Genomic DNA, 25,150 nt, shown 5'->3' with positions numbered 1-25,150 from the left:
TGTAATATCACTCAGCAGTCCTCACTTTGATGCCCCGCATGTAAATATTTCCTGCTCCGTCTCAACGCACAGCTGCAAAGGCTCACGCCAGCCTTTTACGTGTCAGCGGGCCGCTATTAAGACGCATGACGGATGCGTCCCGCGGCCTCCATCCTCCAGGTGTTTTGACACAGACTTTCAGCAAGAGCCACAAATCAGGCTGCCCAGTTTGGAGCCAAACCGGATATCTGATATTTCATCCCGGCTCCTCTCTGCGGCCCCAGATGTTCTGCGTCACTCAGCACCAGGTTGCGGGCTCCGTACTCGCCTGCTGAGAGACAGCAGTTGTGGTCGCGGCTAAGGGGGGGTGAAATGAAACTACCCAAAGTGGCACCACGGCTTTTATGAATTAACAAGTTTGAGAGGAAAAAGGAATCCTCTGTGAAATTGCTTCCACGGTCAATTTCAGCTGCAGAAAGGTTCAGCGAGAGTTGAGCCGCAGCTTCGGGAACCTCGATGTTGCGCTTTAGAGCTTTTCTCATGAACCAAAAACAGAATTATGACCCTTTCAGAACACTGTTAAACCCAAGTCGGAGGACTTCACAACTGCTCACAAGGTTGCCCCCAGTGGCCAGGAAGCACATCGCACCATCATACAGGGACAACGCTCAGCGGTTTATCTGCTAAATCACGTCAGTTTCTACAGTTGCGTCATCACTTTGGTCATCTGACCATGGAAACAGCTTGAAGTCACTTGAAGAGTTGTCGTGGTCACTGGTTCAGACCGGAGCGGTTCTGCGATTGCATCCCAGAATTCAGTTTTCAAAATGGTTGCAAGTAGTTCCCTGCAATGTGTCACGCCGCCACGAGGTGTCACTAAAACCACCACACATTCATTTAGCAGTGAAGACTCAAAATAAAGCTACAAAGCTACAAAAAAAGGCAATTATTGCATCTATCTAATAAACACATTGGGAAAAAAGTGTTCTTACAATTTTATTGATTCACAATTTAGAGAATTATATTCCTATTTTAACAGAAGAAAAATGTCAAGAGCAAAACTCACATTTTTTTTTAAAAAAAGAACAAACTACAAATAAAATTTTATTTGAACTGAAATGAACTTTTATGTAATAATCTGTATTATTATTATTCTATAAAAGAGAAAAAATAGCTTGGATAAAAAGAGATCACAGTATACAGTACATAGATTCCTCCCACGATTTGCACTTATCTAAACAAAGATGTACGACCATTTATCGACAGAAACCTAAAAAAGACAAAAGCACTGCTGGTAGCCACGACAGTCCAGGAGGTAGCTTCCTTAGTTAGCATCCCATTCTCTTGATTAATTGCATTCCAAATAATTTACACACAAAATCAATAACCTAACTAGAAAATGCTTTGTACACTTGAGCGAGAAAACCCCAAAACAAACAAACAAACAAACAAACAAACAAACGCTGGTGACGCCGCAAAATGGATAAAGTCGAAGGTTCAAACGCTGAAGTTTAACGCGAGAATGTCTTGCTGGTGGAGGGAAACGTCTCCACATTGCCTAGATTCCTGAGCACTCACATGATGTGCACTTGTGGATACACGCTCCGAGGCTAGATGCACCTATAATGTGTACAGTCATGCTCCAGTACACCAAAACATCAGCAGCCCTCAGGCTGCAACCAGAACCACATTATGAGCTTCCAATGACAATTTTAAAACCATTCCTCCTATCTTTATCTCGTTTTTCTGGGCCATCGAGCCCAGCCAGCTCAACCAGTGAAGGAAAAGAAAAAAGAAAAAATCCTGCTGCAGATCAGCGCTTTGAAAGGACGCGGCTCCATCAGCCGCACGTCAAACTTTCCTGCCGACTCAGCGCTGCAGGATTACCTTCATGTGTGACCTGTCAAATTCACCAGCAAATTTTGTTTAATGCGGATTTAAAGTCACCAGATATGTGCCGCTCTTCCGAATTCGTAGTTCGGGGGGGGGGGGGGGGCAATTTTCAAACTGGAATAAGATGGGAAATACAGACGTTTCTGCTGTATGGTGGGGGAGACGGTCCTCTTTGGTGCTGACACCATGTTTAAATGGCAACTGGAGCTCACGATTATTGTCGGTTTAGCGTACTGACGGGAAACAGATGCTTTCTGTTACTTATGAACATCTTAAACAGACCTTTGATCTTTGTAGGAAGATAATCTGTTGCTGCTTGGGCCAAGGTTAAACACAGTTTAGTGCTTTTGATCTCATGATATTGTCAAGACGAAGAGTTATCTTTTAAGTGTTTTAAGGTCCAGTGTGTAAGATTTTAATAATATAGCGAAATGTGTTTTTGGTGTATATTTTCCATAAAGATCACTGGTTTTGTTCTATTTGATGCGTGTCCTTCATGGGTGCTAGAACTTTCTTTCTACAGTAGCCTGGAATAAACAGACTCCAAATAAATCTACAACTATGGCAAGAAAAATCTATTTTGTTCCCTTACAGCCACCCGTAGGTTCTCTGAGGAGACGTTCAAAGACACAATTCTTGCCGTCAATCTCAAGCTGTCAAATCCTACAGCCTGGACCTCAAACACATCATGTCATTAATTACAGCACTAAGCCTAAAATCACAAGTCAGAGATCACTTTGTCAGCAAAAACAGGTAAAAGCAATGTCGGGTATCCGAGTGTTTTAAATTACGCCCAAACACTCACAACAATGCCCCTAAAAATGATGGCACTGATGTTTAGAAATGAGAGGAATTCAACCTTAAAAAAAATAGAAGCATGTATCTCTTTAAGGAAGAAAAAAGGAGGTTCTGCTGTTTTTGGTACTCGGTGGGTTAAGGTCCATCAATCATGCGCCAAAAACAAGCCTCCTCACTCTCGCTCCTCTAAATAAATAAAATGAACCACCAGCAAGTATGGCTGCTGCCAACACAGTGAAAGGCGCTACTTTTATCACATTCTCAGTATTAAAGCGAAGCATTTTGTCATTCTTGTGCTGACAGAATCACATACAGTAGGGCAGAAGTTATTGCTGATGTTACATCATTTCCCTCTGGCAGGTAAAGTCCACCCCCCCCATTTACATTCACACAGAAACATCTAGAATGATTAAATCTGCTACATTTATATAAAAAAATAAAATCAACAGCTGAAGCTTTTATAAAACAGGACAGGCTGGATAACAATCAGAACGGAGAGAAGCTTATTAAATAAAATCTGTGGAAATCTTTGACACGTACGCTGAAGCTGATGGCGTCCGACCGGAGGAGCGGCAGGCACTGGTGGGAAGATCCGTGTGTGACACATCGAAAAGCTCGCCCAGTTCCCCTTAAATAACGGCTCGCCGAGTCCTTTCGAACGCTCGTGCTGGCTAATGGGTCTCTGCAGGGTCGCTGGCACATTTCTGTCTCCAGATAAAACTTTCAACACGTTCTGGTCGCATCCGAATCCACACGGTGGGTCGATGCTCCCAGGCGTCGTCAGTCTCGAGGTATGCTGTATGAGTAGTGTACCAGAGGAAGTCCTCTGCTCTGACAGAAGCAGGCCCGGCCGCAGGCCTGGACCTGGTCCGAGCTGTCCGACACGAACGAGTCGCCCTCGTCTGCGTACTCGGATTGAGCGGAGGGTGTTCCGCTGTCTGCCCAGAACCCCCCCTGGCGCTGGCACGCCGCGGCTCCCGTCAGGAGGGTGGGACAGCTGTGAGACTTCAGCAAGTGTCTACAGATGCTGGAGGAGGAGGGAGAGGAACAGGCCCTGGCGTGCAGCGCTGCCTCGCACTGCTCGCACACCGCCGCTTCTCCACAGAGCTGCGCGTACGCCCCACAGTCAAAGCCCAGGTGCGTGGTGGAGCCTCCGTCCGTGAGCTCCGACGCCCCGCCGCTCTCGTCTCCGTGAGCGTCGCCGCAGGCTTTTGCCTCCCTGCTCAGCCCTCTGCGCCCGCGTAGTCTCAGCCAGTCCTCCCTAAAAGCCGGACTGAAAAAGACGTAGAGCACCGGGTTCAAGCAGGCGGGCAGAGGGAAGAAAATGAGAGTGACAGATTTGGCGATCTCCGGGCCGCCCGCCGTAGCCCCCGTCAGCAGAGGGGCGAAGGAGAACGCTGCCACGGGGCAGAAGAAGATGCAGTTGGTGAATATGAGCCAGGCGACGTGTCGAAGGGCGGCCGTCTGCTCCGGATCGGCCAACTCCACCCTGCCCAGGTGGCAGTAAAGCTGCGTGTACACGGCGGCGGTAAAGAGGTACGCCAGCGCGTTGAGAAGGACCAGAAACACGGTGACGCTCAGAGCCGGACTCTCGCTGCCGGCGAAGGGCAGACAGAGAGGAGAGGCGGACTGGTCACCGGAGGTCAGGAGGGGCAGACAGGCCACGGCGGCGGCCAGCAGCCCCAGCAGCCCCGCGGCCAGGCTGAAGCGCCGCTCGCCTCTGCAGCATCCGCGACGGCTGCCCACGCTCCTCCTGGGCGACAGCATGACCTTCCCCAGAATGGTCCTCACGGCCACGCTGCGCTCCACAGCCGCCAGAGACAGTAACAAGACCGACCACTCCGAAGAGAAGACCGCCAGAACCCCCGCGACCTGACAGCCGGGGCCCATCTCCCACCACACTCCGAACTCTGCGAAGGAGCCCCACGTGGCCACGTCCAGCACCGTCAGCACACCCACATACAGGCCGGTGAGCAGGTTGGCCAGGGCCAGCAGCCCCATCAGCAGCCTGGACGGAGAGAGGGACGCGGCGAGTGGGTAGAAGCCCTGTCCTCCGTGCGCAGGACAGAAGGTCGCCACCAGCACCAGGCTGTTGAAGACCAGCGACACCAGGCAGATGAACCAGACGGTCAGGCGGATCATCCAGTTGCCCAGCAGGTGCTCACAAGGCTTGAAGGCCCCTGAGGAGACAAACGCCGATGTAATGAGGGCCCAACCCCCAAACTGTGGTGGTCAGGATCTAATACTCACCTGGTGATGGAGAGCAATGCATGATCATTGAAATCCGCTCCACATCCGCACCACCTGAAGCAAAAGAACATCAACTTTCTGAACTTTGCTGGAAACAGTCATCAAATTTTAATTAGTGCAGTCTGGAAAGGTTGATCTGTGCCAGGGTTTAAGGCGCCCAGAGGCCACCATCTGCTCGGTGTTTCAGGAGGCTGAACCTGGTTTGAACTTGGAGAACAAGCTGTCTAGCTGGAGCATGCAGCAGCTGCTTCGAAAAGTGAAAAGTGAAATGAATTCCCACCTGTTGATTTCTTCACATCGCGCTCCGGGGAAGACGTCGCGACGGAGTCACAGCCGATAAAGGCGCAGCACTGGTAGGCGTACGGGACAGAGATGGACCTACGCACCAGCGGAAATCATGAGAAAGACTCAGCATCAGCGCGGGATCAGTCATATTTCAAATCTGAACGTATTTTGCCGCAATATTTCAATGTTTTGTGGAAGAAGGTAAAAAGAAAATCTGGTTTTCTCATGACAAGGTGGAGTTTGACCTCCTTCAGGTGGTCGCAACCGATTTTATTCTGTACAGGCGGCGAAACATTTATATGAGCTCATGTCGGTTTCCTGAGTAGGAGGCTAAAATGATAAGATATGATCAATGGTGGAGAGGCATTGTTTTAATTTTAAAAAGGACCAAACCGGCAGACACAACCCTACCTTTGCTTTTTGCAGTTAGTCTTTAATAAAATTTGACTCATATCTGCCTTCAATTATAATTATTTTACAGCTTAAGAATGTTGCCAGAAAAAGAAAGATATGTGTGATCGCATCAAATTCCTTGGCTGGAGCCGGAGCTGGCAGGCTGCAGTGACACAGTCGGCTCCAGAGACCACCCGCCCCTCCACGTCCCGGCCTTCCCTCCTGGATACGTCAGAAGCAGACGGAAGTTCTCCCTCACCTGAGCTTCGGCAGGTTTTTGGCGTTCAGCACGTTCTTCATCTGCGGGTTTCCCGACAGTTTGAGCTGACTTAGCGAGCTCAGTCCGGTCGTCGGGATCAAAGCCAGAGAGTTCGCGCTCAGATCTCTGCAAAGAAATTCAATATTTCACTATCCAGGCAGAATAACGTGGCGTCAGAAGTAAAATAATCCAGGTGTTGAACTCACAGGTTGCTGAGAGCGGAGAGGCTGAGGAAAGCGTCCCTGTGGATGACTCGGATTTCATTTCTGCTCAAGTCTCTGAAATAACAAAGCTATGAGCTCACGGTCGGGAGTGAAGCGACTGCGTTACCATCATCGGCGGAGTGACGGCCGACGTGTGCGCGACTGTAAACTCACAGTAAGCGGAGCGCCGACAGGCCCTGGAAAGTGTCTCTGTCGATTTGTCCAATGCGATTGTGCTGAAAGTTTCTGCAGATGGAGGACAAGAATGTCGTCATCTTTTCACCTCCACCGCAAGTTTTTCCAGTGGGTGAAATGTTTATTTTTGTGTTTCCAAGCCTGGATTTTAACGGCGATCATTAAACTTGACCAACATTCTGGATTTTACAGCTTCAACACTCACATCTCTTGCAGTCGGACGCAGCCCTGCAGAGTTGGTATTTCTGTGATCTTATTGTACGACAGGTCTCTGACGGGGCAGATACACACAAAGATTAATTACTCGTCAGAAGAGATCATTTTAAATACAATTACACATTCCACCGCACACTGGGTATAAAGTCTACAGTTAGCATGAATAGGAATGTGCAACCATGAGGCAAATATTACCCATCAGCCCATACGAGGCTACATGCACTGTTTCATAAGGATGTAGAGAGGAAAAAGTCACTGTTGGAACCATCATAGATGGGCCTTGCTCGAGGGGCCTTTCTACAAAAGTGATTGTAAAGATTGACATTAAGAAAAACACTGACAGTGTGCGAAGCAGCTTGAGGTCCTTGCACAGGTCAGCGGGGATGGACGATATCTTGGTCCCTGATAAGGTCCTGGAGGTGGACAAATAAAAAAAAAAAGGTGCAAGTCTGAGGCGTAAAGAGGCGGAAGCAGAAACGGCCGCTGCATTTTAGTTGCACTCACAGGCTCTCGAGGTTATTTGTCCATGTGAGTATGGGGAAGTCCTGCATCATGTTGGCCCCTCGCAGCATCCTGAAACACACACAGTGACAAGAGTCCAACATGTAACAGCAGGGCAGCGACTCAAACTTGATGAGATGAAAACACATCGGGGAGCTTGTCCGGTCCCGGCGGAGCTCACAGAGAATGCAGCTCGGACAGATTCTGGAATGCTGATGCGCCCACGAAAGCCAGAGGGTTGTCATAAAGGTGTCTGCAAGGACAGAGAGAGAGAGCAGAGGGAGGGGGGTCATTCAGAAACCTAAGCCAGCTCTAATATACAGTCTGAGACTCCTACAGGCATCACTTTGGCCTTACATGGTTCGCAGCAGGGGGTTGTTGTGGAAGGCCCCTTCAGGTATGGAGGTGATGTCATTGCTGTGAAATCCGCTGCAGGAACACGGTGACGGGAGAATATTAGCTTTGGTGAACCAGTGGTACAGCTGCTAAATTGATTCCAGTGTAAATCATCAAAGCAAGCGGGGAACAGACAGGAGCACTTGTCTTGTTTTGTTCTTAGCTGCCAGGCGAGGGCCGTGTACTCACAGTTCCTTCAGTTTGGGCAGGGCCTGCACCGCTCGGGGGAAAGCCGTGAGGCTGTTGAAGTTCAGATCTCTGGGTGGAGAAGACAGGAGAGGACAGATGTCAGAGCCGCTTTCCCACATCACACTCTTAATAAAGTGAGAAGGCGGCCTGGCTTCTGCGAGCAGAACGTTCCCTCTGATGGGAGTCTCCGTGCAGAGAGTGCAGGTGAATGTGCTCTGGGGGGGAACTCTCAACGCTTGCAGGTGTTTGACCCTTCAATGGCAGCAGGACAACATTTCTCCCTCATTAAAATGGCAGCATTGGCGACGCTGCGGCGTCTGACACTGCGCTCTGATCGGTCATGTCCGACTGGCTCAGCGGGCGCTGCTCACGTGCCCTGGAGATTTGGCTTGTTGCACTTATTGCGTTGTTTCTTAGAACCTGTCCCCTAATTCCGAATTATTGTCTCAACTCGATGATGAATACCCACATCAAAAGGTAGCTGAGCTGATCTGGGCTCCCAGAGCAGCCCTGCAGTCCCATTACAGTCATAGTTTACTCAGTTTCTATCACAGTCCTTCAAACAGACGCTGCTGAACTCCAAGGTTAGATGTAATAATATCAAGGAAGTCTGAATGTACGTGTCCGTTGTGCACAGGAGGTGAACCTTTCACTACTAGACTTTTCAGAGGAAGTGAACGCTGGGAGGGCAGACGAGATAAGCATCATGTAGTTTGCTCTATTTATCCAAGAGCAATTAAAGAAGGAAGTGGACACAATGATGGGGGACTGGGGGAGAAGAGGGCGGGGAGGCGAACACAAACATGGAGATGCTTTAACACACGCACGCACGCACGCACGCACGCACGCACGCACGCACGCACGCACGCACACACACACACACCACACACACACACACACACACACAACACACACACACACACACACACACACACACACACACACAGTTATGGGCACCTACAGTGTTTCCAAGTTTGAAAGTCCAGCGAAACAGTTGTCTCCTATCTCCTTAATCCTGTTGTTATGAAGGTGTCTGGAAAAGAGAAAGAAAGTCCTTTTTAGAGCAGGATATAAAAAGAAGATGCTCACTGTACAAATTCAGCCGCAGGTGTCCGTTATTGTGCACAAATGTAGAAATCTTTCCTCTCCTAATATAGGTCTTACCTTCCTGTTTACCCTGACATGTTTATACCAACCCTGCGGTAATATCACTGTGTCTGTGTGTGTGTGTGTGTGTGTGAATAACAGCAGTGGTGGGGGTGGAGGGTAATGTTTACAAGGATCACTTACAGTAAATTTGTAATTCATCGCATGTATGCATCCCTCTGATGGAATGTTTCAGCATTTCCCACCAGTTCATCTTAATGAAGCTGAGCATTGCGCAACTTTTGCCCTCTTTGACATTCAAATTCGCATCCCAACAGCACATTTTCACGAGTGGAGACAAACACAACAGCGGGCTTGTGTTGGGAATCTGGCTCGCTGAGGACACGTCACAGCCCGAGCGGGAACACAGAGGAAGTGTTGTGCGTCGATTTCTGGTAAATAACAAACGCTGTATTTAAGAAAGCGAGCGTGAATGTTCAGAGGGGTATATGCATATGCTGAGTGCTGAGTACAGCTACAACAAAGCTGCCAATCTCTGCCCGGCAACAGCTTGTTTAACATGAACTCGGCTCTGTTTCAGTAGTCAGAGACTTCATAATTGGTCCAAGAGGAAGGAACTGGCGCCCCCTCTAAGGGCTGGAGTCATTTCATGCGGCTTTAGATGAAAAATGTATATTTCTTCTGAGGCGAAAAGTTTCTGGAATTAAATGAAGCCGTGCGTTTCCTTTATTTACGTGTCACAAGCGGTTGTTCAATAGCGCTGAAATCCACGGTGCTGCAGGCAGGATGAGCCGCCGCGCGAGTCAAAGGTCATAGGAAAGGAAAGTTAGGGATGTTTCTGAAAGCTGCAATTGGCAGCGTTTTTAAGTAAGAGTTGAAAGAACGTCTCTGCGTGGCAGCAAACTCATCCCGAAGCCTTTGTTGTCTGCTCTCAGAGTACATTAATCAAGGCTTGTACACCAGCCAGTTGTTCCTGCTCAATGTACACCTCTATAAGCACCGGTGGACGTCTTATCATAGATTTGAATTACAAAAGAATTCATGTGTGCCCTGATGGCTGCTTAGTAGTAATAACAGTACTTCTACTTACAATCTACTCATGACTATAACTGTAATTAACTTCAAATTGCCAATTTAACTTACAGCACAACTAGACTGCTGAGGTTTGCGAAGGCGTTGTCGGGTATGTAAAAGATGCGGTTAAGCGCTAATGTCAGCGCCTGCAGGTTGGCCTGGTGTCTCAGGGACCCCACGGGGACCTTGGTCAGGTTGTTGTCGTCCAGCCAGAGGTGGCGCAGCTGCTGAAGGCCTTCGAAGCTGTCATCTGGCACGGCGCTGATGTGGTTTGCGTCCAGGCGGCTGCAAAATACAGACACGAGTGAGTGTGGATCAACCCCCCCCCACCACCACCTCTCTCTGGAGCACAAACACATCGATGACCCGTCCGTCTCTGTTTCAGCTACAGAGGTGATGCACACAGACTAATGTCGTTATATTTTCAGCATCTTTCACATGACTCAACATGTGTGTGTGTGTGTGTGCTGTACAATAAATGTCTACATCAGCGTGAGAGTTGCAGCTTATAGAGGCGAATAGAAACACACTCTGGTCTCTGCACATATAAACTGGTCCTCCCCAGCGTGCCAACTCGCAGAGTGAAGAAAGCAAAGGAGTCCTTCATCGTGTCTGCAGCCCACCCACTGGTGGAACCGGGCTCACACAGGCCGTCCTGACGTAACAACAGGATCAATTTGCATAGGCCGGCCTCCTCTGCAAAACACCCCCCTTTTCTCCCCGGAGATCCTTTCAGTGTAAACATTTGCACAAGACCACACCCCCACCCTGCCCCACCTCACTCCTCCTCATTAGCATTTAAAGCTCCAGCCACATAAAACCTCCAAAAACAAGCATGACATGGGACCCCTACAGCCAGGTGTATGCGCCCAGGGTGGAAAACTAAACACCAACACCCACAACAGCCAGTCTATTGAGAGACAGGTATAGGTGCATTTCCACTGCAGGGACTTTTGGGTACTTTATGGGGCCGTTGGTGCGTGTCGGAACCTCCCCCAAACGCTCATTTACAGGAACTTTTACTGGGCCTGAACAAGTCCCTGCTCCAAGGTAGCGACTCGGATCGGTCCTGGAAAAATACACTGGGAGACTTGAGGTTTACTCAACGCTGATGGGCTAAACCGTGAGAAGGATGTGATAAGGAACCCAGCAGACGAGGAGGATTAGCCTAGCCTAGCTGTCTCTCCTCTCTACAAACCTCACAGGGCTGCAGGGAACCCTGTTCTCCAAGAATATTACACCCTCGCAGCTCATAATAGACAAGGAAATACGTAAAATGAGCAGAAACAAAGAGTCAGATGAAGAGGTTCCTATTTTTAAATCGGAATGTAATCTGTCATCTGTTACAATAATTGAAGCCGATGACGAGAACGTGAAAAACAAGTAGCAGTTTCAGTAAGTGTCCTTAAACAACACCCTGAGCTCTAAACTGCACCATGGGTGGAATAGTTATTAACTATAATAACTATAATAACAGGCCGCAACAAGGCACACAGAGTTAGCCTGTAGCTCAGCTGTTATTACATGAAGCTGTAATATTCAATTAAAGCTGTTATCACGTTGACGCCACCACTGTGGCTGTGCGTGCACGCTAATGTGCGGAAAACAAAGGTACATTTGGTGCACCGCGTTCCCTCTGGTTAATAATTGCTCAAACTCACTGATACCACAAAGTCTGTTCCTTTCCGCACACTGTGCTCCGAACGCAGCGCACGGCATGCGAGCGTGACCTTGTTGCAATATTCAGGGCACCCGACCCGCAGCGAGGTGCAGAGCGGCACGCTGACCCTGAGCGGCACGCTGACCCTGAGCGGCACACTGACCCCGAGCTGCCACCCGGTGTGACACGGCACCCCGTCCCAGGAGCCGCTCCGGACCGAAGCTGCGTCGGTCTGCACAGGAAGTTCTTACAAAATCATCCCTGTAATTACCCGAAGGAGATGGGTTCAAACCTGATCGGAGGTTTAGTCTGTCTCTAAAGAGAGTGAAAGCTCGGCTTTTCTGTGTGCATTAACCTTCCTCGCCGACTGTCTCGCCCTCCCTCGAAATTCCTCAAGTGTCTGGGCTGAAAGGAAAACAGCCTTGATTGACATTCAACTCCCGGACGTTTTAGACAATCGTGGCCCTGCCGGAGCCCGATTACTGCGGCTACAGACTTTAAATCCCCACAGAGACGATTCGTCTGTTGGATAGAAAGAATGGAACCAAAAAAAGAGGGCAGCGAGAGAAGAGGGCTGGTATAAAGAAGTGATAATAGCTGTAATCTGGATGAGTTAGGCACAAAGATGAAGATCTAAATGCTTTTGACACTCCGTAGCTGCAGTTTTAAGAGTCAGGTTGAATGGAGCAGACACTTAAAATAATGCTATCAATGAAAGGAAAAGTTCAATCAATCTGCTGGTGAGGAGCAGGGAATCTTTAGGAATAGAAGAAAGCTGCCTAAAAAGGTAACTACAGTATGTGAGCCAGCCTTAAATGTCACAGAAAGAGCAACTTACATTTAAGGATCCACAGCACCAACTGTTTTTGATCTTTATCAGTTAGGAGGGTGCTGCAGGACCTTCTGTTTCCTTTTTATCTTATCGCATGGGACTAAGAACGTGTTTTTATTTCAGCATAAACACACGTCCACTTTAGATGGCAGCTTGTGCAAATACACCGCTGAGTATCTTCCTGTCTAGAGGGAAACTGCTGGATGTGCGCAACTGTAAATGTTAGAGAAAGCAGAGGACGTGTGTGCACCACCTGGTTCATGCTACATAGTGAGGACCAGAGCACACATTTCACTGTCAAATGACGTACAACGGAAGTGTGGACAGGAAGTTTGCTGCTGCTCAACTCTTCGAAGGTCTGTGTGAGGGTTAGTAGCTGAGGTTAAATCAGGCTTTAGGTTGAGGTAAGGCTGAGAGTTTGGGTCTGGGAATGACTCAAATCAAGGAAAGTCCTGACAAAGATAGCAGTACAAACGTGTGTGTGTGTGTGTGTGTGTGTGTGTGTGTGGAGTTCCTTACAGAGATTGAAGAGAATGAAGGTTCTTCAAGGCTTCGCTGGGCACAGTCTTCAGCTGATTATTCTGGAGCATCCTGAAGATAAAATTGGGAATTATTAAAGTTGCATCACTTTATTTTACTGAGGTGTGTGGTGGTGCTGTGTGAATACAGGTAAAAATGTGAATGAGGGAAACTAAAAACAAGTGATTTCGTTATTTTAGGCGTATAACTGAGATTTCACCTTCACGTCGTCGGAACTTTGAACTTATGGCCCTGAGCAGAATCAACAGTGCAGCACTATTTCGGTGCTCAAAGCGCTCCCGATTGTGCAGGCAAATGAGGGCGTCCTGCCTGCCGTGAATTATGCTACATTAATATTTACACAACGCTTGTGTTTAATCTGTTCGTGTTTTTTTAGCAGCCACAGAGGCAGTTGGGACAGGATGGAAAAAAGCTTTCCGTCTCGTTGAGGTGGATTTAGAGTCCGACTCTGTTTGAGGTGCCAGTGACATCATGGTGTTCACACTCAGCAGCATTTACCCTCTTCTACAGTGTGTGTGTGTGTGTGTGTGTGTGTGTGTGTGTGTGTGTGTGTGTGTGTGTGTGGTGGTAGTGGCTGCATTGAGGGGACATTCTTACAGGACTTTGAGTTGATGGAGTCCAGACAGGGCTTCGGGATGAATAAATGACAGGTCATTTCCGGCAAGTCGTCTGTTGGGAAGAGAGTCAAATTTGGCATTAAAAAAAAAAAACAAGTTTAGAAAAAGAAAAAGAGACGTGACTTTGAGGAGAAGAGACTTGGCTCCACATTTCTATTTCTGAGAACGTCTTCGCCTCGGTAGATTAGGTTCCAGCTCGGGGCCCGGGGTGTCACAGACATGAGTCTGTGCCATGTGGCCTGTTGTCACTTCATCAGTCACCCACGACAGATTAGACCTGTTCCTGGATACCCCCTCCTCACATCCATTTCTGCCCCGCCTCAACAACAACAGGTTTCCTTTGGGACAGTGTAAACCCCCCCCCCCCCCCCCCCCACCCCCAACATCAGGACTGTCCAGTGTGCAGCTGCCTCAGTCTCCATATGATTTACTGGAGATTAAGAGACGCCTCCTTTTCCTGTTGGGTTGAGGAAGCGTAAAGGAAATAAGGGCGAACGGGCCCGGCTGGCTGAGGCCCACAGCCAGACTACGATATCTGCTCTGAGAGATAAGAAGCAGATTTATCGTTCTGCAACATGAGTCAGTCCAGGCTGAATTTCCTAGGACGTCTGTCCATGCCAGGGGCCCACGGAACCTTTAGATGGTCGCAGGGCTGATTGTTGATTTGGATGCACCCGGATATTCACATCCGTTACAATAGTAAAGCTACTCGGACGACACCAAATCCCAAACCAGCACATCTGGGAGACACTTCAGCTGCGTCCCACTTCTCCATTTTATCCGTTTCAGAGATTCTGTGACCCAGAATGCATCACACTGGGTCGGAGCTGCTTTAGAGCCTCTCTGCTAGCAGCGGCACCGTCACAGCAAAGTAGGGCTGCAGCTACCCAATATTTTAGTAGTCAAGTATTCTACTGAGAATTCCTTCGATTAATGGAGCAATCGGATAAAACAGAGCTGGCGTGGACCCTTCGGTGGGGGAGGGAGGGAGTCAGCACCCCCATTCAATGACGTCAGCGCATTGTGTCACATTAAAAGTTGTCCCATGGCAACATCCTGTGAGTAAACGATTACTCGAGGCACAGAAAATTCAGAGATTATTTATTTGTAATCGAGGTATTAAAGTTACTCGATTCACCCCGAAAGCAGAGCACAAATCCCAGGTCGTTGAATGGTCGCCGTATTGTCCATCACAAATCCACAGCCGGTCAGGCTTGAAGGCTTTTGTTGGCCGACTCATTAGCTTTCAGGAGAAAATAACGCGACCTTGCTAATTCTGCACTGAGCTCCCGAGAACAGCCACAACTGCGACGCTTTCAGGAATCACTCAGCGCTGCCTCAGTTTCCACAACATAAAAACCTTCTCCTCCTGTTGCATCTTTCAGCGCGTTCAGTACACGTCCCCCCAGGCTCCAACGGAGAGACAAGAATGTGCTAAAGCTAGACGAGGAAAGGCTAAATCCTCGCCTTTTGCAACACCGCTCCCACACGTCTACCTTTGTCGGCTCATGGTACGAGCCCTGCCGGCGCGGGCAGGAGGCGGCGAGCACGGCGTGCACGGTTTGTTGCCGAAAATATTTTGCTGTAACAATACAGGTAAAACCCAAACAAACACCCTTCCTCCCCGACATGCTGCTGCATGCAGGATACACGCCTTTTACTCAGCCCGACTGTAAAGGAAGGACTAACACGTGAGTCTTTGCATTAATATTTGCGTTAAAGGACAAAAGGAGTCGCTTTGTGTCCCGTTTTCACGCCTGAAGTGCAACATTTATCAAACCTCTCTGTCTCTCTCTTCACATTAGGATTTTGTTTACCTTCGGTCATACCTATCAGTCATTTGACCGACCTGACCGTGAACACGCCACCATGTGACCTTGTTTACTCTTCGTTCAAGCTGTCGCCTTGTCAGTGTCAACAAGGGCATGAACTAATCTCACCCATAAATCAACAGTCTTCAGCACTTGGGAAAAAACCCAAAGCAGGCGAGGGTCTTTCGGGTTCAGAATATCATCATCTTTTTTTTAAAATGATCACTAATCTAATGATCACTTGGGTCTTCTGCTTGGGAATAAGAGCAGCCCGCGCTCATTTCTCTCCATCTCTTCTGTCCTTCCTCTCCCCGTCTCTGCCCTCAGGGCTCGCGCTCCGGATCAGTGGCGCTGCTGCAGCCCTTGAGCAAAAGTCTCACCCTGATTGGCTGTGAGAGACGGCTGAAGCGTACGCGTCAACCACGGGAACAAACACCTCTCCTCCTCGGGCTCCGTCTGCTGCGGCGGTTTAAGACAAGACGGGAGAAGCGGCGTGACCGGGTGGGTTGTTTGAGCCCCGTTGCCGTGGAAACCATTGTTTTGCCCTCTTCCTTCCTGCCTCGCATTCCTTTGCACAATGCGATGAAAAGTAAATTGCCTTTCGGACAAGGCGGGCTGGAGCGGCGTGTGGAAAAGCCGAGGGTGAAGACCCGAGCGGCTGAAAGACGAGGGTGCGCAGGAGAGGAAAGAAACAAAACGTGGCTGTGAGAGGCCGAGGGGGGTGAGAACGGCTGCAGCGCGTTCACCTTCGGGTCAGTCTGGTCCCGGAGGCGGCGCGTTACCCGATATCAGGTAGACAGACTTTATCTGTAGCCCCCAGCAGGCGTTCAGGGGCCAACTAACAAACCCCCACCTGGATAAAACCCATTCAACAACAAGGTGCCGTTGCCGTAATTACCTACAAATGAAAATCAACGCGGGGCGTGACGAGACTGGGCGCATAGTCACACCTCAACCATTCGTTGGATTCGCAGGCGACGAGCAATTAGTCATCTCACGTAACGCCGCCTTTAAACGGCGCCCAGAGCGACGCGGTTTGCAGCACAACCTCAAATATCCAGGTGCATAAAAAAGGACCTGGATAGAGTGAGTACGGACAGAAAAGAGAAGGAAGGAAAAGGAAGGAGTGGGAATGTACTCACAGTTCTTCCAGATAAGGGAAGTTCTTGAATATATAGGCCGGCAGCTCCGTGATGTTGTTCATGCTCAGGTCACTGTGGAAACCAGAACTCGGGTTAGAAACACAGCAACAAGCTCTGACGACTTTGCTTCACCGGTCGTTAGGACGTACATATTTTGATCCTGAATCACTCCGAGGGGTTGCTGACCTGTTTCCTGTAACGCTCCTGTACACTGTCAAACTTTTATTCCCGCAGGGTTCATGTGAGCGCTTTTACTGATACTTTCCCCATCTGCTTGTACCTTTAATGAATGCTATTTAATTGCCTCACTGCTTTGCTACTCAACCAGCTTTTCTCTAATTTAAATGTGTTTAGAAATCTGGGTATGTGGCCTCAGATCACCGGCTGAAAGCCAGCAAGAGCCTCCCCCCCCCCCCAGGGATGTTCACTTTCCAAACCAACTTGCAGGAGGAGATAGACGTGTAGTGGCACGAAAAAATATGCACGCAGAACTCGATTTCCTTTTGCACAAAAAGTTGATACAGGCAAGTCCTGTCTATCTTCATAATGACAAGTAAAAAAGTACACTGGCAGGTATTTGCTTGCTACTGGCTATTGGTTGGACTGCAGCGAAGGCGGCAGGTTTGGGTTGCTGCAGCAACTGCCGTCCTGCGTCAGAGAAAACTGATAATATGGGATTTGTGGGGGGAAGAAAAGGAACATATCAAGGCTGTAAAAACATCCTGGACCCAGAAATGAGGTAACCCCTGCCCCCTTTCCTTCTCTGGCCATCTTGGATTACAGGTCTATCTAGGACCTTGTGCGTGGGCCCCTGGATCCTGCAAGGATCATGTTGCTCTTCCTCTGCAGCCCCGACTACAAACACACAAACGCACAAGCCCCTTCAAAGACGGGCTCTTGACAGAACCCTCATCGTCCCCGAGACCGATGTCCCATCTCCACTTACCTGGTTATCCAATTACCTGAGACTGCAACGGGGACATCGGCAGCCACACGCTCCTCATCTTTTTCCCATCCACTGACACCAGCTCAGCTGGGACGGAAAAATCCTTAAGCGCATTTACGCCGTCTAACTAAATCTTCCAAAGATTGTTGACTCGTCCGAACCACATGCGGAGCGAGGGAGGACGGGAGGCCCGAGTGGCCTTCACGCTTCCTCCCTCCCTCTGAGTCTGGCTGCTTAAGTCATCAAGGTGCTAGCTGCTCCCTGCAGGTTGGAGGCAACACTAAAAATACGACCGTGATAAATGGCGACGGGTCTAAACACTTCCACAAATGCTCATCTGTAAATTCGTATCCCATACGCCAATTTGCTGACAGGTGCTGCCGAGTTTGGAAACACTGAGCAAATTTACTGAACACGACCGTGAAAATCCCCCTTCAGTCGATTTACTGAAGTCCGTTTACACAGGAAAGACCTGCGGGAAGAAAGTCCAAAGGAAAAGTCGGCGCCGTGAGCGTGGGAAGGTGCAAAAAATGTTGAAAGCTGTAGTTTCTACACCACGCCACTAGTTGGCAGTGTGTTCTGGACGCAGCACCTTGCAAATGTGAAGGAAAATTACGGACCGCACCTGTAGCGCGGATGTGTAGCTGCCTCCCGCTGCAAAAAAATATGGTTTTCAACTTCCACGTGGAAATGGAGGCTAGGGCATTTTGTAGTAACTTCATATTTGGGGGCTTCACAAAGGAACCATTTCAAAAAAGTGCTGTTTTCAGGGACTAATACACAGTACACATTTTGTGACTAAACACGCTGCTACGTTAGCATAAACACTGACTAATCCAACTCTACTATGGCACAAAAAGGACTCAGTATTTCAGCCTCAGAAGAAGCTGCTAGGGTCCAAATCGCTACAAATGGGTTACAGCATTTAAGCAACAACTCTTTTCTATGAGGAGGTATGTCGCAGGAAAGGAATTCCCCCTGCCGTGAGTCGGGTTGGCTCTGAACCGAGGCAGGTACCAGTGGAGCTGTCATCACTCGTTAAAGAATGTGAGGCGATAAGTGATCATTTAAGCGTCAGAATTACACCGATTGCCCACAATGTTGTGAGTTGACAACCAGGTTTTCCTGTGAGAAACCACGGCGATGGAACCTTCTGGAGCCCTACGTTCAATCCGAGTGCTAAATCTATTTACGCAGACTTTACGATGAGGAAAATAACACTTAACGCTGTGGGAGGCAGCGGAGGACAGAAGGAGAATGTTCCTGAGAGCCTTCAGAAACACTGGAATCAAAAACACTGTCGAACAATTCAAATATTATTGTTATATTATAAAGTTCAGTTAAAAATCCTGGACACCGGTCTTCTATCTTAACTTAACGGAACGTTATAAGGCAAAAACGCTGCTAGCCGCTAATGCTAAGGACTAGAGACAAAGATGACTTATGTGAACGGAATCAAACAAAGAGAAGCTTTCCGTGACCTCCGATGTGTGCCTATGCATTCCTTCAATAAGCTCTCCCTGGAGATGGTTTTTAAATACAAGTGGAAACATCGTCTCCTGCCAACGTTCACCTCTCCGCCTGCAGCGCTGGACAGACTCCTTCATGGCCAAAAGTGTCGAGCCAGTTAAACACACAGATGCTCAACGCTGTCATGTCACAGCTTATAGATACAGAATCACTAATAAGTTACTAATAAGCTTCTAATCTGTCAATTTGAGCATTTTGGCAGATTATATCAGATAGTTACAGCTGGTGTTTGTTCGATAGTTTGGCCATGACCCCTGTGTACCAAAGCTGTGGCTAAGGCAGGATGCTAACTGTGCTGTGATGAGGTTTGATCTAATGCGGAAGAGCCCGCTCAGGTTTTTATGGTGTTTTCAACAGTTGGAGGTGTGAACATGTCTCTTTCCATCAGAGTTTTCATTTAAAAGCTCTCGCAGAGCGATCACACAAAAGCCATCGGCTCTGGAAGTTCACACCTATTGCGTCCGAACTGACGACGCCATCCGTGGCTGACTGGAGCCTTTTTTCTTTCCTTTTATGTTTGATTTACAGCTCTTCCTTTTTGAAAAGCAGCAAATCCAGGAAATGCCAAACCCTTAACCTGAGGAACAATAAGGCGGCCATATCACAAGTGCAGCTCAAAGTTCAAAGACAGGGAAAGTGGAACATTCCCACATGCTGCAGCACAGAGGTGGTTAACTGCACGGTCCACACAGCCGTCTGGAGGTGGGCCACTGCGAAGCCTCCCCCGTAGAACCGCTAATGGAAATACAGATCGATGTGGAAGGAAAGTAGCAGGAGATAAGTGCAGGAGAGCGTTAAGGTTCTCCCGGAGTGGAACCTGCTGACTGGCTCCTTTCACCTCGGCCGGACAAAAGAATCATTCAGTAAAGAAAGTGGACGCGAGGTGAGAGCGCCAGACCCTCGGCAACAGGTCCACTTCTGCTTCAAGTGTCGGCGAGGGAGGGGCGCCCCGATGCGAAATCGCTCGCCAGGAATCAGGACGATTGGGTTGATTTTTACAGATGTTTATGATTACAGAGGGATGGATGACGTCCGGGCCGGTCGCCCGGTCTGCTTTTATTAAAAAAAAAAAAAAAAAAAGCACGTTCACGTTGTCAGGAATGTTGTCTGCCTGGGCCTCATCTATCCCAGAACTCTTCCTGCTAATATTGTTAAATGAATGGCGTCAAAGTAAGCGGCGCCCCCGGTTTACATGGTTCTGTCCGCTTACGTTCCGTTTATTTGGTTTGGTTACACAAATGGGAAATGATGAAACAAATCTGATGATATAAAACCGTATACGTGCCAGATGACGACACGCGGGCGCGATGACCGCCGCTATCGGCGCCGCTTTAGGTTGTGATCACGATTAATCCAGGAACCGGAGTTGGGCAGGAAAACATGGAACAACTGGATTAGGTGTAAATTTGAACATTCCTGTGTCAACATATTAGCATAAACAAATGTTTACGGATTCAAAAAGATCGCGGCACGCCTGACCTTGTGACCTTGTGACCTTGAGTGTGCACGGATGCCCACAGGTGAACATGTGCCACGTCACAGGCTGAGGGGTTAGCTTAGCGCTTCCCGCATCTGCTTTTTCGTCAGCGGCCCGTTTCCGTTAGCGGCGCCAAACTCCAGCCCCCGTGGGCCCGTAGGTGAGAGTCGGCTCCAAACTTTCCACCCCAGTCACAGAAAAATGCGCCTCCACCTCCAATCAAAGGTGCGGGTCAACGAGCGAGCCGATAAGCAGGGAAGGGAATCGTCCTCGTCGGGAGAGGAATTTTCCTGACCTTTGGGCTCCGTTACACCCACAAAACAATCTCTCAAATCTCCTTCAGCTCTTATGGGTGTTTGCACGGGCGTAAACGTGCCCTCCTCTTGTTTTTTTCCATCCAGTTAACCGGTTCAAGAAGAACTCATGAGATTCTGCTCCTCATACATCAGCCAGCCATTGTGGGTGCATTTAGCTGAGAGAGGAGCCTCCGCAGCTGCAATATGTCTCGCTAATCCATCATGATCTCTAACCCCGCAGCTCCACACACAAAAGACGGAGGGAGTGGGAGAGGACAACTTAAGTTCAAGAGACCAGGAGAACAAATGGGAGCGGGAGAGAGGCTGACAAAACAACCTCTGCCAGAAGAAACGCGTTTGCTGATGAGAAACTATTTAAGGACCTTCAGATAGCCGAGGAGAAAAGAAAGATTATTCCGGGCCGGCGGCTTCGGCCATGAGCGGCGTGTCGGGACAGTCTGAGACGCTGCATGAATTACTTTCTTCATGATGCCGATTACTGGAGGCCCAATATTTGCTCTGGTGCCGCGACAGTGGGAGAAGCATTCGTCAAACCTGAGAAAACACAGCAGAGGCCTGTGCAAACTAGAATCATTTCAGGCAACGTGACGGCAAACACGTCAGAGGCCCCGACGACGGCCCGCCAGATCTCACGTTTTCCCGAGAGCAGGCGGCCGTTGCAGACGCGACACGCCGGCGGTTGTTTTGGCTTATGATTAACCCGGCGCTTGTGAAACGCGCCGAGGAGTTTGTTTTCCTTCATGTGGCAATCATCCACTGTACCCACGCCGCTCCGCTGTCCTCCCGCCCCCACCTGACGCCGGCCTGCCAAACCTGGCCGCCGGTCGCTCCTCGGCAAGGCTCGTCCGGCGCTCCCCGCGGCGCCACGTGCCCCGATCTGGTGGGATTCATGACCCCGAGTGACCGTACATCACAATGGGATCCAGTCACCCCAGCCTTCCAACCCTTACTGGGAGGCGCGTAAACACAGAGCCGCCGCACCGATCGCTCTGTTTATCCATGAAAATTAAATGTGTGTCTGCGGACGACGCCGTCAAAACATGCGGCTGAGGGCGTCGGGTTGGCTGGGTTTAGTCTGTGTGGTGGCGTAATTTCAACAGGACAGCCAGACAGGTCCCGGAACAACGCATTCGCAGGTACTGGGTTGGGACGCGACTTCAGGACGAGTTAGGTTCAGGCCAACGGTTGCGTTTGAGCCGTCCTCAACGTTCTTGCTCAAACGCAACACCCAAGTGTCGCTGTGCTCCAACCACGTCGACCCCATTAATCCCACAACGTGTGAGCGTCCTGTACTGGTTAGAATGAAGACATTTTAACACGAAAGCGTTGATTCTAATGCCAGTAAAGCAACTTCTGTCCTGCAAAATACACCCCAAATGTCACTTGTTTGGAATTTTAACAAAGAAAAGGGGTTGAGAGCCATGCTGCTGGAGCACAGGAAGCTGCACAAACTCTTAAAAACAAAGGTTAAATTGGGGATTAAATGAGGAATAATGAGCATAGCTGCTGGAAACTGCTCTGCTAAATGCACGTGTTTCCACATTAAAAGTGATTTATAATTAAGCCTTAGCCAAACACGACAAAGGAAGCTGATTTAAATATTGTTTTAGGGAAGGGTTTAACTTTCTGGCTGCAACTGAAAGTGCAGGAGAAGTTGTCAAGCTTGAGGATTAGCAAAGATCTGCGGAGAATTAAAATGTTTCGGGGACGGGGGAGAAAACCAGCCATCACCCCGACAGACCTCGGCCCTAAACCGGGCACGTTCCCCCCACACACGGGCGGCTTTTCGGGCTTATGTCGCCGCTGAATACTCACAGGTAGTAGGTGAAAGCGCTGAGCCCGGCTGGGACGGCGGTCAGCCCCCTCCCGGAGCAGTCTGCACCCCCATCTTCATCGCAGCTGCAAGAGGGCGAACAAACGGCCACCGACTGCCCTTGACCGGTGGCACCGGGACGGAGGAAGCACCACAAACAAACCCAAAGCAAATCCACACGCATTTTTTCCTCCCTCCGCTTCAGGTGAAAGCGACTAAAAAGGAGCTGGTTGGAGCCTCTTCTCTTCTGGTTTCTGCGGTTGAGTCTATTCCGGACGTCGACTTCTCATGTGGTCGCTCGGCGGAGGCATGAAGAGATTAAGCCCGACGACCGACGCTTTTCCTCGGCGGGCTGTTCACCGCGGGCCGCCTAAAATGTCCACTTCTGCGGCTGAAAGGCGCTAATTCGCAGACGCTGCCTTCGAAAACGAGCGCCCCGGGTCGCCGCGGAGCATTTCTCAGCCCCGCCGTGCGTCGTATTAGTCGGTGGAAATAAAGTAGCTGCGGTGGCGACAGGAGCGGGAGCCTACCTTGCGTTTTTTTGCGTTTTCGCTGTCCCATTAAATAAGCGGTGAAACGCGAGCGGCGCCCGTTAACGCGGCGCGCAGCGGCCGGCGTGCTGACCGCGGGGTTGTCGGTTGAACACACTTGGCAATCGTTCGCCTCTGTGGTTTGTTTCCTAACACCGTCAGCTCGCAGCCATTCCTCGCGTTCCCCTCCTCTGCTCCTGACATCAGCAGCGCGCCTGCAGCTCGGCAGGCACCCTACCGGACAACCTGCAGCACTGGGCCCGGCCTGCACCAGCAGCAACCTGCAGGAGCAGCAGTCCCAGCAACAACAACAATAACAACAACAACAACACTTTACATGCACATCATTGTTGTCTGCAGCTCTGAGTATCCTCGAAGAAACACAGCCCATTGAAAGTAAAAGATTAAGATTTAGTCGCCCCTGTTTTGTTTTGCATAATACAAAATGAAAAATATTACAAAATGAGCCACCCTTAAAGCCAAATTCCCAACAACAAACAGAAAAAGTGGTAAGTGATAGAATAAAAACATCTACTGATGAATGTAGAGGGCAGGTAAAAGATCACCATCATCATGTGTTCCATGTTCTTGTTCATGCTCCATAATGAGGACCAACTATATCCAAAGTCAGGACATTCTACTCACACGTTTAAAGAAGGGTTATTTGTTTTAATGTTCAGGTTAGAATTAGATGAAGGATTAAAGATGCAGTTGTGACGTTGAGGTTATATCCATTACATCGACAGTAGTCCTCACAACTATAGAAGAATAAGAATATGTGTGTTCCTACTTCTATCTGTATCCCGATATAAGAATAAAATGGCTCAGTTAGAAGATGTTGAATCCCCTGATAGTGAGATCTAAAATGTTTAAAACAACAGATTAGGAGGCGCTTTAAGGTGCAAAACCTTAACGAGGTTAAGCATCACAGCGGGACCCTTCCTGCCCCCTGTGACTGGGACGTGTTGTTTCAAGGGTTAATTTCTTACCGCCAGTTTGACAATATGGAGGAAAGAAAAACAACATTTTAATGAGTGAACAGCTCAAAGACGTCCAAGAAAGAGTTTGAACTCTTGATGTGGGTGCAGCAGGTTGAGGATGTCTTTAACTCAGAATAAAGTAAAAATCAGGGGAACGGAGATGCTAATGTTGAATTATTTGAAGAATTATTTCTAAAACATGGCTGGGTTACTCTTTAACGCAGTTATCTGCTGTTCTACTATGGGATGCACTAATAAGCAAGATGACCATCATTTCCAACGGTGGTTTTTATCCATAAATCACACATATTGAAGACCTTCACACAGCATGTTTCATAGCGACGCACCTTAATGTGGCAAATGTTGCCAACCTGTATCCGTAGGAGTCGCGTTATTAAGATAAAGTTAATTTATCTAAATAAAATAAATCTTTTATTAAGATAAATTAAACTTATTCCAAGTTACAGCGTCTTCATCCAGATCTTGGTGCCACGTCTGAGGTTTCAGTTTGGCCCATGTCTAAGACGCCTACTGCTGCCAACCACCAGGGGGCGTTCAGAGTATGACAGCTTGTTTGTGGAACGTTTAGGTTACAGACTTCTTTTTATTTCAACACTGCAGGCGTTTTAGCTGAGCTGTGGAGCCCAGCTCAGGTCATCCCCGCTGCTTTTTAATGAAGCTCTGACTCCGAAGCTAACGGTTGCTATAGCGACACAGTAAGAAGGGAAGCGGTACCGCTTTTAAATTATGCTTAAACTAAGGAGCAGATCATTAACCTGACGCGGGCGCACAAGCTTTTCTGTAATTATCCTGCACAAATAATTTCTGTTTCCACCCCCCAGTTGTTTACGTGACACCACTAATGCAAAATTTCTGACATTGGATCAGCGATGCGGCGGCGAACGGGCCGTCATCCACGGGGGCGTGGCGGGTATGTTTGGTATTCCTTCCACCTGAGGCGGCTCTCACCTGGACTAACGCACGATCAGTTTACAGCCGTCAGGATCAGTCAGATCACTGCTGCTCACTCCCAGTTTCCACTTGACATCTTTAATGTGGTGAAAGGATTCTCAGAGTGGCCTCAAGCGTGAGGTAATGAAGGCGTGGCGTTTGTGTGGAACGGCTCCCAGACCTGCTGGGGTAAACCTCACCTGAAGGTCACGTCACGGTTCTTCGGAATTTTGGATTTTCTGATGGAAGAAACTAGATTTTCCCGT

General features: G+C 49.0%; 1 protein-coding gene across 2 annotated transcripts; it reads right to left on the bottom strand.

Annotated features, from left to right (window-relative positions):
• Positions 1-962: 962 nt before the first annotated feature.
• lgr4 (leucine-rich repeat containing G protein-coupled receptor 4) lies at positions 963-23,232 on the bottom strand. Of its 2 annotated transcripts, none has more exons than XM_057025709.1 (18): positions 22,426-23,232; positions 16,341-16,412; positions 13,368-13,439; positions 12,750-12,821; positions 9,808-10,023; positions 8,519-8,590; positions 7,558-7,626; positions 7,330-7,401; positions 7,154-7,225; positions 6,976-7,044; positions 6,813-6,884; positions 6,461-6,526; positions 6,235-6,306; positions 6,064-6,135; positions 5,858-5,983; positions 5,201-5,298; positions 4,921-4,974; positions 963-4,850 (listed from the first exon to the last, which is right to left on the bottom strand). In XM_057025709.1, the coding sequence occupies exons 1-18, from the start codon at positions 22,605-22,607 to the stop codon at positions 3,451-3,453; spliced, it is 2,928 nt and encodes a 975-aa protein (XP_056881689.1). In that variant the 5' UTR covers positions 22,608-23,232; the 3' UTR covers positions 963-3,450. The 2 variants fall into 2 exon arrangements, with proteins under 2 accessions (XP_056881689.1, XP_056881690.1); XM_057025710.1 differs by lacking the exon at positions 22,426-23,232 and adding an exon at positions 16,490-22,375.
• Between the last annotated feature and the right edge of the window lie 1,918 nt (positions 23,233-25,150).

Source organism: Takifugu flavidus, chromosome 2 (genome assembly GCF_003711565.1).
Source record: "Takifugu flavidus isolate HTHZ2018 chromosome 2, ASM371156v2, whole genome shotgun sequence".
Lineage (NCBI taxonomy): Eukaryota > Metazoa > Chordata > Actinopteri > Tetraodontiformes > Tetraodontidae > Takifugu > Takifugu flavidus.
The sequence above is the reverse complement of the archived record's forward strand: the minus strand, read 5'-3'. Positions and strand labels throughout refer to the sequence as shown.

Bases quoted from the DNA above. Each gene is read 5' to 3' on its own strand.
- lgr4 (XM_057025709.1), bottom strand. From the start codon at position 22,607: ATGCGTGTGGATTTGCTTTGGGTTTGTTTGTGGTGCTTCCTCCGTCCC. The intron at 10,024-12,749 runs GTAAGGAACTCC...TGTATTTTGCAG, and splicing joins CTTCATTCTCTTCAATCTCT to CCGCCTGGACGCAAACCACA. The intron at 4,851-4,920 runs GTGAGTATTAGA...TTGTCTCCTCAG, and splicing joins GCATTGCTCTCCATCACCAG to GGGCCTTCAAGCCTTGTGAG.